At 33.6% G+C, this 12,958-nt stretch overlaps 1 protein-coding gene across 2 annotated transcripts in view; it reads right to left on the bottom strand.

Annotated features, from left to right (window-relative positions):
• epha5 (EPH receptor A5) overlaps nucleotides 1–12,958 on the bottom strand; it is a 214,681-nt gene that overhangs the window by 2,863 nt on the left and 198,860 nt on the right. For both annotated transcript variants that reach the window (XM_001338028.9, XM_021479281.2), the window contains exon 15: nucleotides 7,398–7,591. In XM_001338028.9, coding sequence (XP_001338064.4) covers nucleotides 7,398–7,591 — 194 coding nt within the window. The remainder of the gene's footprint in view (nucleotides 1–7,397; nucleotides 7,592–12,958) is intronic.

Here is a 12,958-nt window from a genome sequence, read left to right as displayed (position 1 = left end):
GGAACACCCAGTGGAAACCCACGCAAACACAGGCAGAACATTCAAACTCCATACAGAAATGCCAACTGACCCAGCGGAGGCTTAAACCAGCAACCTTTATGCTATAATGCGATTGTGCTACCCACTGAGCCAACATGATGCAAATTTAATTTAATTGAAAATAAATTCAATGAAAACAATTACATTTAAATTAATTACATTTTCATGGTAAGAATAAGTTCCAGGGTTATATATAAACATAATAATTTATTGGAGAAATGACAAAAACAACTAAATTAAAAAAAAAAAAAGCAACAGCAACAAAATATTTTTACTACAAAATTATTACGTATTAATACTACACTGTAAAACATGTAATATTTTAATATGTTTTTTATATTTCTAATTTGAATTAGGCTTTTATAGATAACTAAAATAAAAGCATAATTACTACACTCATTTTGATAGTTAAAATAAACATATTATATATAGTTTATTAACGCATGCAAAATTAGTTTGAAATATTTAACGCGTAAAAAAAATAAATGCAATTAAAGCAGTCACAGTTTTTTTCCTGTTGTGGTCAACGTGTGTTCAACGTGCAAAGAAATCGAAGACAAGTTTCAGTATAAAACAATTAATGTCGCATTACCAGGCTCTCCAGCGTTTCCTCCAGAGTTTCATCTAATTTCGTAAGTTTCATTTAGTAACTTTTGACCTTTGTTTTATTGGAATTTGATACAGCATGGTGATTTGAAAGGAAAACCTCTCCATTTCGTGACTCGGTGGTACCTTTAAGGTAATCAAAAATCGCTGTTTACATGGTAGACTCTTAACAGGAGTATAATCTGCCAAAGTGCCATATGATGTTGCAAGCTGTCAAAGACAGCACATTTCTTTGCCTTTCAGCATGCGCCCTCAAATGTTTCATTAGGTTTGACGTGTTTCCCCCTTAAACACAATTTTTGTAAAGCGTCTACTTCGCATTGATGTGTCAGAATCCTTATGAAATACAGCCGTACTTTAGAACGCTTAGTTTAAGCAAATTTGATGAATGCATGTTGAATCTGAAGGGAGTCGCTCCGGCTGCACTGTCCTGTGCACGCTGTGTGTGTGTGTCTGTGTACGCGCGTGCATTTCCTAGCAACAAGAACAAATGCCTAAACATCGTTATCAATATCCCTCAAAGTTGTTTAAATGTTTAGAGATGGTATGACCAAAGTCCCTGTAAGAATTAGACTTTGGTGTGACACAACGCGTATCTGTGGGGGCCTTTTTAAAAACTAAACACAACAAATTACTCTAAGTAAAATTTACTAAGTTCAGAAAGTATTTGGTTCCTCTTTAAATAAAAGCAAACAGGGGTACGTTACAAAAGCTAACACATATTCTAATATCATATATAAATAAATAAATAATGAGGCTATTTATTAAAAAATGACATTAAATATTTATTATTTATTAGAAAATAAATTGTGTGTGTGTGGTGGGGTGGGGGTCTAACTGGGAATAGAACACAGCCAGGAACTATTTTTCTAACTACAGTGGCAGAGGTTGCAATCATACAATTTTGTGACGAAGTTTGCAAATGTTTGTTGGAACGACGGATTTGGAAATGCCAAATCAACAAACTATGTTTGAAATTAATGATGATTTTCGGAATTGCATTGGAGTAACATTAGCAGCAGACCGTTCACATATTGCGTCTTTTCTGCAAGCAAGTTAAATTATTTCGAATGGAGATGTGCAATGTAATCAAAAGGATTTGTTAGGATTTACGTTAGATGAATATTTACAAATTATTAAAATGAGTATGTGTGTATGAACGCAGATGATAACAACTGTGTGTGTCTTAAGAAGCAAAAATACAGCAAACGGGCTCTTATATTGCTGTTGTTTCATCACTTATATTGCAAGTCATATCTCTCTGGCCCCTCATTTGGGATGCTTTTCATGAACTGGCTGCCATAACAAACTTATTGAATAGCCCTGATATATACATTTAACACTATTTTTATTTCATTCCATAGCATGCTAAAATAACTGTGCTATAACACATAGTGAAGTCTAAAAGTCTGAAACAGACTTTTTCTAGAAATATGTTATGCTTATATAATAAAATTTTGACCATGGTGGCCCAGACTTTTCAACTCAATTTAATTTCAAACAAAACACTTGAAACATCAACAATACATATTTCCATGTAACTCATCTTTTAATTCTGCTTTCATACCATGCTAAATTAAATCTTATCATGACTATAAACATTGCTGTGGCCCTAATGAGTGGCCACACTTGCTAATATTATCATCCAAGGCAAATAAAGAAAATTACAACGCAATAACACTCTCGGCTCCAGAAACATTCCCAGACTGCAAATCAATTCCATATTAAACCTGAACATAATCGCATAACACAATTACTGATAATGGATGAATCCCACATGTAAGAACGCCGAACGCTTCAGATGCAGGAAATGTATCGGATATGTATAATCACAGTAATTGGAAGTCATTTGCACACTGTCGCTTCTGTTTAACTCGTCAGTAAATCACGGAATGTGACTGCGCATTTGTCACAAGTGTCATTAAAGCCTTGATTTTCTGTGACAGCCATGTACCAGGATGGTTAACCCACGGTTATCAATATTTCACAGACCTGACATCATGATCTCACCGTCTACATTAATCATCTGCTGTAAACAACAACATCATTAGCATATACTCAGAACAATAAAGGAGCATGCAATCCAGCCCAGGCTTTGGAATAAATGTGTCTATGGCAATATGACCATGTTTTGCAAAGTGAAATGCCCTGTAAATGCTTAGTACAATTATATTCAATTGCAATCGCCTTTGAGAATTATTACTGTAATAGCCTTGATGAAGATAAGGCATTTAAAGTCTTGATACATGTTTTTGATTTTGTCTTTGCTATTCTCAAAAATGTCAGCTCATATATTAAACCAACAAATTTCCAGTTTATAAGATGTGTGGATCACTTTCCTAGAATAAAATCCAAAAGAGCAATTACACATATTGTGTCCCTACCACAAGTAAGGCCATGTTTACACTGCCAGGGCTTGATGCCCAATTTTGATTTGGTGCCTATATCTGATTTTGTTGCCTGTCCGTTTACACGTTCTTTTAATTGTGTCCAATATCTGATTCATGTGTTTAAACTTGCAATACAATTTACGTCATTGTTCATGTGTAATGGCGAGTTCTAGCATTTGTGCCACACTAGCCATGATGGAAGACATTGTCTAGCTTTAAGCTCCGCAGAATATGCAAAATTCTCCCAAATTTCAAACTTTGAGGCGGAGGCAGAGGCAAAGGACCGTCATCGCAGCTTGCACCCATTGTTTATATATGGTGTCCTCCACCATTCAGAGGAATTTGTGAATATGAGAGAGATCTCCGCTCTGGTGGGAGCAAATTGTGGCGGGCTTTATTGAGGAGCAGTGGGTCTGAAATTTTAGGATTAGCACACACACGCTCTTCCTTCTACATCATTAAACCATGGAGAAGTATCACATTGTCACAAGTTTAATGACGTACAAAACGGAATGCCTCAATAAATCCAATCTGCCTGTTTACATGATAGTTGCATTGTCACATACACAATTTACATCTGATTTATTTCCACATATGAAAGAGGCCTGAAGCCGATCTCTGAACTTACGAATGCATGCGTTTTTTTTCATGTTTATATATATTATTTGTAATACAATTTTACCCTTTAATACAAGCAGTCAGATATAATGTGCCATTAATTTTACCTGCTCAAAGAAAACACTCTTTTTGAATGTATTGAACAAAACTAAAGTGCATGCACAGAGCAACATGAGCATTTTTAGCAAATAAATAAATGTAAATATTATCCCGCTTGCTTTTTGAGCGTTGTTGATGCTGTTTGATTTTGTTTTGAGCATTCTTAAATGCCTATGATTAAACACACGCTCAACAGAAAATGCTGCAACTGGCTCTAATGGTCAACATGACTCTGGCGTAGTTCAGCAGACACAGTAACACAGACACTGATGTTAAACGGTTGCAGCAATCAGCTAATCCATTATAGACAGCGATGGATGGTGGAGAAAACTCACTCTGCAGACACGCTCATGTCTAGATCCACAAGTAACGGTATTGTTGTAACAGTCAAGAGAGAGAAAGAGAGAGTTTACGGCTTTTTTTTTCTAGCTGGGTTCTGATGAACTTCCCTGTCAGTGAAAGACTGTCCAGCAAACTCACAAGCAGCGAATTGTTAGCTACTTTTTAATTACACATGGTTTCCTCCCTCGGCATAGTAAGCTACCGCCATTTAACTAATATGTGATAAATGATGTCAGTACATAATAACCGATTATGACCTAACCAATACCGAATTGTTGACGTCTGCATCGCGATGCATTGAAGAAACAATTAATTTGACACCCCTACTGCGGGTTATTAGGACATGGTGTAATCTAGCAGGAGTAGAAACTTTATGCATGGCCATCATTGATGTTGGAAAATTTACATTTTTAGTTTGCTGCAGACAAGCTACTTTTTGTTTACTATACAAGCATTTCTAATTAATTTACAGTGGTCACTTGAATAAAAGTTTTATGAAACAAATATTTTGTGTGTTAAATTTGTAGCTACTATTCTCTCAAAATCATTCTGCAAAAAAAAAAAAAAGTGAGAAAAAAACAATAATAATATTATTAATTAATTATTAATCTGCAGATTCTGTCTGGATTGGGGAAAATGATAAGGCATTGTGCACTTTCATAAATGCTATTCATATCGCAATAGAGTCTACACACAAACTTTATCCAGCATTTGTAATATTCAAATTATAATTAAAATTTCAACGTAAATAGAGAAGCGTAAAGCCAGTTGGACAAGTCTTTACATTGTTTATATACTTTGTTTAGCAACATGGACACCTCTAAATGGCATTAAAGGCGTCTCATTTTGTTTTTATAAGGTATAATTCATTTAAACTAGTAATTTTTGTCTTAAAGGGCACCTGTGGTGAACACTCAACTTTTCAAGCTGTTTGGACAGACATATGTGTAGATATAGTGTATAGACCATCATATTGGGGTAATATAAACAGTCTCAGGTCTTTTTTTTTTTTTTTTTTTAATTTAACAACATAAAAACAGTAGACCAATTGGAGCGATTTTCATTACCACTACTTGATGTAGGAGTGCGGTCCCCCGCCTAACGAATTGATTGACAGCTGCGCGTATTAACATGTGTCGGTAGTCACGTTTATAATCTTATTAGTGTGTGTGTGTGTGTGTCTGCATGTGTGTGTGTGTCTGCGCTGTGTATCTGTGTGTGTGCGCGTGTAAACTTTGTAATGACATTGTGTGTGACTAATCGATGCAACGGCACATAAGCGCACTCAACAGTAAAAATGGAACTGAACGCACACATCATTTAAAACGATCAAATCGCATTGTATAGTTATGATTACGACAAGCGCTTGCTATGTTTTTTTTTTTTATAGCAAACACAAAGTATGAAAATAACTGTTTACTGCGTCAATATAACCACTCCAGCCTGTATAATGTTTAATATAATGCAAGAGGGAATCTGATAATTCATTCATTCATTTTCTTTTTGGCTTAGTCCCTTTATTAATCAGGGGTTACTACAGCGGAATGAACCATCAACTTATCCAGCATATGTTTTATACAGCGGATACCCTACCATCTAAAACCCAACACCGAAAAACACTCATAAACTCTTACATTTACAATAATACACTACAGCCAATTTAGTTTATTCAATTCACTTATAGTGCATGTCTTTGGACTGTGGGAGAACGGGGAGAACATGCTAACTCCACACAGATATGCCAACTGACCCAACCAGGACCGAACCAGCAACCTTATTGCTGAGCAATGGTGCTACACACTGTGCCATCGTGCTGCCCAAATCTGATAATTGCCCTTTTCACACATACAGTCCTTTCCAGAAAATTACCGGCAATTTCCCAGAATGTGTATGTGTGAACAGGCCCTTTTTGAAAATACTGGTAAATTCGTTCTGGCTATTTTCCGAAAAGAGAAGTTGTAACATAACCGGTAATTTGCCGGAATGCTGCGCTGTGTGAAAGCAGAAGGAAGATTGCCGGAAAGAGCGCGTGCATGTCTAGAACGTGCTGACGTGAGACTTTAGCCAATCAGAACAGACAGACGCATTCACGTCCGCGCGGTTTATGAGAATAAAAGCCTTTGAATATTTTTCCAGACACATTTAGCTGCTAGATGTTGGTCAGACAACGTTTCTATGTTCATCTTAATGCTGTGTAAATAATTATCACTAAAATGTTAATGATAATGCGTTGTTTGTTTACCTTCAAGCTTTGCGTGTGCTCGTGAAACAGCCCGTGAGCGCCCAAAGTGCCAGCACACACACATATCATGTACATCTCGACATGCGAAAGTGTTTCTATATATGTTTTCATTGAAGTTGTTCACAATACTGATCCATCCTAAGAGTTTGTAATGTAGTTAAATGTTTACAAATACAAGCCCAGCCGTTTAGAGGTAATTTCTGGTTAATGATGTCAGAATTTACGGGCATTTTGGAATGGATGTGTGAATGCTCTTTTCTGGAAAAATTCCATAACGTCCTCGTCTGTGTGAACAGCACTTTTTTGAATTTACCGGTAAAGTCGTTGCAGAAATTTTCCAGATATTTACCGGTATCAGTGTGTGAAAGGGGCTAGCTTCTTTTACCAGTGGAAAAAGGGTCTAATAATGTTGTCAATGACAAATGACAAGCATATGTCTTAAAACAAAATAATAAAATTTTAGAATTCGGAATGGCTGTGATGTCATCACTTTACAGTGAATTAACAAACAAGTCATATTTAAAGTATGTTCCACTAAAGTCAAAGTCTACTATTCAAAGTCTCTACAAAATTTAGCGTTTTAACCAACAGTACACTTAGGTCTAATATTATTATTGTTGTTTTACCATATGTTTGAGAAATAACAACAATAAAAGCCTACTCATATTAATCTTTATTTAACATCTACAGAATCATGAGAAAATCTTGGTGATCTTGGTTTTAAGCAAAAATGAATAAATGAATGAATAAATAAATAAATAAATAAATAAAGATGATTCTCATTTTAACCAGAATCGTGCAGCCCTACAAAGGTCTTGGGGGTTTGAAAAGACATGGATGTCAGTAACTAATAACATTATTTTAATTTTTGGCTGAACTAACCCTTTTACCTTTTTACTCCCTTGACTGATCTTTTCAGCTATTTTAGCAAGTATAAGTAAAGTTTTGGAACATAAATGCCAGGATAGGCATGTTTCTTCGAGTCTGGGTAAGAATATCAAAAGAAGATAGTTACACAAATAAATAAATAAAAATCCTGACAATAACAGCTGGTCTATTACCTGTTAGATGGGTTAACGAGACCCTTCAGGCTGCTTGGATTGCGGATGAGCTTGTCCAATAAGCTGACAATCTCCTCAAATTTGGGCCGGCTGTTCCTGTCTTTCTGCCAGCAGTCCATCATGAGGTGATAGAGGGCGGTCGGACAGTCCATGGGCCCCGGCAGTCTGTAGTTCTCCTCCACTGCCTTTATCACCTGAGACAACAGAAAAGATTGCAAGCACTTTACATCATGTTCCACAATAAATATATGATGTGCGGTACGTGTCCAAACACTGACTCCTCTGCTTCAGGAGTAGCTGCTGGATACCAAAGTCCTCACATTGACCTTTCTACTGCTCTCACTCTCAATTAACCAGCAACCCAAAATTGACATATTTGGATGTTATCAACAAAAACTACAGAATACAAATGCTACACGCATAAAGTACACATGGGACTTGGCACTGTTGCATGTTAATTTCTCGTAGAGTATGTTGGTCATAATTTAGAACAAGCTAGCAGCATCCTAACTAATGCTAACTTTATGCTAGCAACTTACCAATGTATGTCTGGGACATGCTAGTTATTTAACTGGTAGCAACATGGCGAAAAATGTCAGCAGTGTTTAAATACTAGTTACCAGTAGCAACGGTTTACCAGTGCTGGATTGGGGTTGGAAGGGCAACTGCTGTGTAAAACAGATGCTGGATAAGTTGGCGTCAGTCTACTTAAAAATACTCTGATTAATAATGGGACTTAGCCAAAAAGAAAATGAAAGAATGAATAACAGCAACAATGCAATTTACATTAGCAATAATGTATACCTTTACCTAAGTGTATACCTTTTTAGCTACAAGTTAATTATTACTAATTATTGCAATTACTGATATTGTTAATTTATCCTAGTGACACGTAAAACATTAGAAAAGTTGTAGTTGTAAAGCAAAATGACAATATATGTTAGCTTGCATGCTAAAATATGTTTGTCATGATAATTCCTAAGCAAAATGCAAGCCATTATCATACTAAGTCATGGTATGTGGTAAACATGCCAGTAACATATAACAAAATAATAAAAGCATTTTCATAGTAGGCTAATGGTAAATTTTGCTTGGCACATAACAGCAACATGCTAATTCGAGATAACAAAATAAAAAACCAAGTGATAAACATGCTAGCAACTAATCCTTTTAGTCATGCTGCAACATGGTAATGTGCTAAATAATGTTAGAACCAGCCCAATATTATGCAAATTTGTCATAAAAAGGCTAAAGAGATGTGCAAATTCATGTCATAACATGCTAAACATATTAGCCATCTATTTAAACAGGCCTGAAACATAGCATCTTGATATGTTTCCAGTGTGCTAAACATAATAGAAACATTCTAACATTATGCTAGTTCATTTAACTGATATTTAATATGTTAGCAACATGCTAAAGCATGCGAGCCATAGATGGATACAATAGATGCCACATACCCTTAGCTTGTGTCAAAAGTGCCACCATATTTGTACAGTGCTCCCAGGACAAATGTCATTTAACTGCACTAGTCAAGACTAAAACTAATGTGAAAATGCTGGACTTTAGTGCTGTGTACGGGTGTAGCACTGTGTACGGGTGTAACAAGCAAACTTATATAATTATTTATTCACAAATTAATCGCTTTCTTTATTAAAATGAGAAGTGAACAGGGGAAAGTGGGTGTGTTTCAGGACACAAATTAGATACAGAGTAGAAAAGTGGTGTAAAATTATAATCGTAATTTAAAAAAAAAAATAATTGTATACTGACCACCAGGAACACAACCGATCAATATATGTATACATCTCTGGCTCTGGATGGCCAGTTCTCCAATGCATCTTGGTTCTACATGCTTTTCATGAAGTGCTACCCTGTACTAACATGATGGCTCCATTGACGCATTCTTTCCAATAGACACCAATAGCGTAGGTGACATTCAATGTAAATATCTATGCATGAAAACCATAAAACATGTTAGGCACATGATACTGACTTCATTCTAACTTATAATTGCATCTTGATTTTAAACTTTCAGATTAATTTGCCATTGAGCAATTTTACTTCAGTAGATAATGAGATTTGATATGTTTGTAATGTCATTATATAGTGAAGTTTATGCATATTATAAAACTAAGTTGAATTAATTAGTTCACATACAACATACTAAACATAAATAAAGAAATAAAAAACAAACAAAAAAAAAATAAATACAAAACTAATTGCAAAAATATTTTTGCTTTTTCTGGGCTATATTTCTTAGGCATAAATTCTGAAATATGTAAATTATATTACACATTTTACTATTTACATTTAAATATTACTATAAAATCCAGTGTTTATTATACTTATGCATAACATTTTAGCAGAGTATCAGCTGACAAATTATATAATTAATATAAATGTATAATTAATGCAAATTAAACTATATTATTAATGTAAATTAACCATAGGATGTTCAGTTCATAGGGCAATTTTTGACAAGTCTATTGTATCACTTTAACATCTTTTATCATTCAAAAGTTACCAAAACAAACCAGAAGCCTGAATCATTAAAGAGTATCTCTACTCTCCCCAAACTAAAACCCTCAACAAGAGCAACACTACAACAAGCAGAGCAATCCCTCATGGAGAGAAGAAAACACAAGCAAAACAGAGACTGACAGACAGACAGAGGAAGCCGAGATCTGAGAGAAACCCTCCAGAAACTTTTCAATAAAACATCAAAAACGCACTCCATTCCCAAGCGTGAGTGAAACAGATTAATGATGGAGCGCAGATGAAGCCGTCACTGCAACTGTAAAGCTGGAAAAAAGGTCAGCGGTGCTTGATAAAACCATGACTGCTGTGTGCACCTCCTTCTGGGAGACGCTGGAGAAACTAAAGCCTGTTTCATCTCTGCTGCAAATATACTTGTCATTTCATACGCATCTGACATATGATGACATGAGCATCTACATTACAAAAGACAGAGAGGCGGCGGATCGACATGTACTGTGTGCTTTTCAATAGAGGAAACAAACATGACTGAATCGCTGTGAGTTATTATGCACTAATGATGCACAAGATTAGAGAGATAGACATGGTTTGTTGTGATTTTATAATCTTAACAACTGAGGATAAGTGTCTTTAATGGTTATATTTCTCATGACTGTAGTTGATTTGTTGAGATAGACAAATTTAGTACTTTTTTTTCTTTTTTTATGTTGTTAGATAACATAATTATTTGTAATGAATACAAATTTTTGTGTCTATGTATACAGTTAAAGCCAGAATTGTTAGCTCCCATTTGAATTTAGTTTTTCTTTTCAAAATATTTCCCAATTAATGTTTTACAGAGTAAGGCAATTTCCACAGTATAATATATATATATATATATTTTTTTTTCTGGAAAATGTCTTATTTGTTTTATTTTGACTAGAATATAAGAAGTAAATTTTTTTTTAAATGAATTATTTTAAGGCCGAAATTATTAGCCCTTTTAAGCTATATATATATATATATATATATATATATATATATATATATATATATATATAATAAAATATTAATAAATTAATTAATATTAATAAATAAATTAATAAATAGGGTAATTAGGCAAGTTATTGTATAACGATAGTTTGTTATGTGGATTATCAATTTATATATATATATATATATATATATATATATATATATATATATATATATATATATATATATATATATATATATATATATATATATATATATATATAGAGCCTAAAGGGGCTAATAATTTTGACCTTAAATTTTATTTTATTTTATTTTATTATTTATTTATTTATTTAACTAAGAACTTTTCTTATTCTAGACTTTTCCCAGAAGAAAAAATATATATAATCAGACATAATGTGAATAATTCCTTGCTCTGTTAAACATTGAGAAGTTGGGAAATATATATAAAAAAATTAAAAATATATATAATAAAAACATCTACATAAATAAAAGGGGGGTTAAAAGGTTCTGTATAAATATATAAGACATGGATTATTTTTTTAAAAATCTAGATTACTAAAGATTAATTTCGGATTTATTCTAGATTAATTTAAATTAAATTGGCTTTTTAGAATTCTGCCAAAGGCAATCAGAATATGTGTGCTACCCAATTATTATGTCTTAGAGAATGGGTTTCTAAAGCCAGGTAGCTTATTAGACCAGGGGCTCATCTTCAAAATGCATTGCAAACTGATTGAGAAACTGTTCTACTATGATAATTAGTGATGAAAATAAATGATGTTCAATAAGATGTACTTGTGTTTACTAACTGTTTATTCAGTTAAACATAAGTTTTGAATTGTATGCCTACATAAGCTCGAAACAGCGATTTTTGATTACCTTAACTCAACTAAAGTCATAACTGAACTAAACAGAAATGGAATTAAGACATGTGGAGTATATATATATATATATATTAGTGGCATTATTAAAGTAAACACCGCAATCAAACTATTACCGTTATGTAGGACTTTTCGACATATTTTCTGACAAGATCCACACAGGTGGCTGTCAGTAAAGGACCACACACACACACACACACACACGGCGAAATGTGGGATTTTTTTCCTTTCCATTTGGGGTGCGTTACTAAATTCCATAATTCTTTCATGAGTCCTTACTCCTTATTTGCGTGTAATACCCCAGTTTGTCAAGAGTTTGAATGAAATGTTCATGAGTTAAAGTGAAACTGCCTTTCAGCAGTTAAAGTCAAGCATCCCTGGAGATTTGACTCAGAGGGACACTTTTTTGTCAGACGGCTTACCTGTCAGGTATACATCCGCGTTAAAATATCAACGTGAAAGTCATCATAATTTGCATAGAATAGACCCAGCTTCCAACCCAACTTTGAATATAGATTAATGGTGATATATATATATATATATATTTATATATATATGTTTTTTTTTTAGATTAACGCTAAGAGTCTCGTGTTAACGCAGCACGTTAACGCCGGTAACGGCCCTCCACTTATCTATCTATCTATCTATCTATCTATCTATCTATCTATCTATCTATCTATCTATCTATCTATCTATCTATCTATCTATCTATCTATCTATCTATATATAGTTTTTTTTTTGTTTTTTGTTTTTAATTGGCTATAATGCTACAATGCACAACACTGTAATCCATTATTATCTTACCTAGTTAATATAATTAGCCAATTTAAACCTATAAATTGCACTTTAAGCTTGATACAAGTATAAAAAAAAATTATGTACTGTCATAAAAAAATGCAAGTACCAGTAACTACTATCGAAAATAACAACGTTTATGTGCTGGCAGAGACAAAATAATTTTGTAATTAGAAATAGAAAATTGGTTATCCAAATTATAGAAATATAATTTGGATTACATTTAATTATTTATATATGAATGTTTTCTTAAATAAATACACTGTTTGACATCAAACTATTAATAAATCATCACACCAGACACTTATAAATTGTTCAGATTTCATTTTTTTTTTTTTTTTTTTGGAAGTATCAATGTCTTTTCAAAAAGCAGTGAGATCATATTTACATTTGGACAATGACAATGAA

This window comes from Danio rerio, chromosome 10 (genome assembly GCF_049306965.1).
Source record: "Danio rerio strain Tuebingen ecotype United States chromosome 10, GRCz12tu, whole genome shotgun sequence".
NCBI classification, from domain to species: Eukaryota; Metazoa; Chordata; class Actinopteri; order Cypriniformes; family Danionidae; genus Danio; species Danio rerio.
This window is presented reverse-complemented; position numbering and strand designations above follow the sequence as displayed.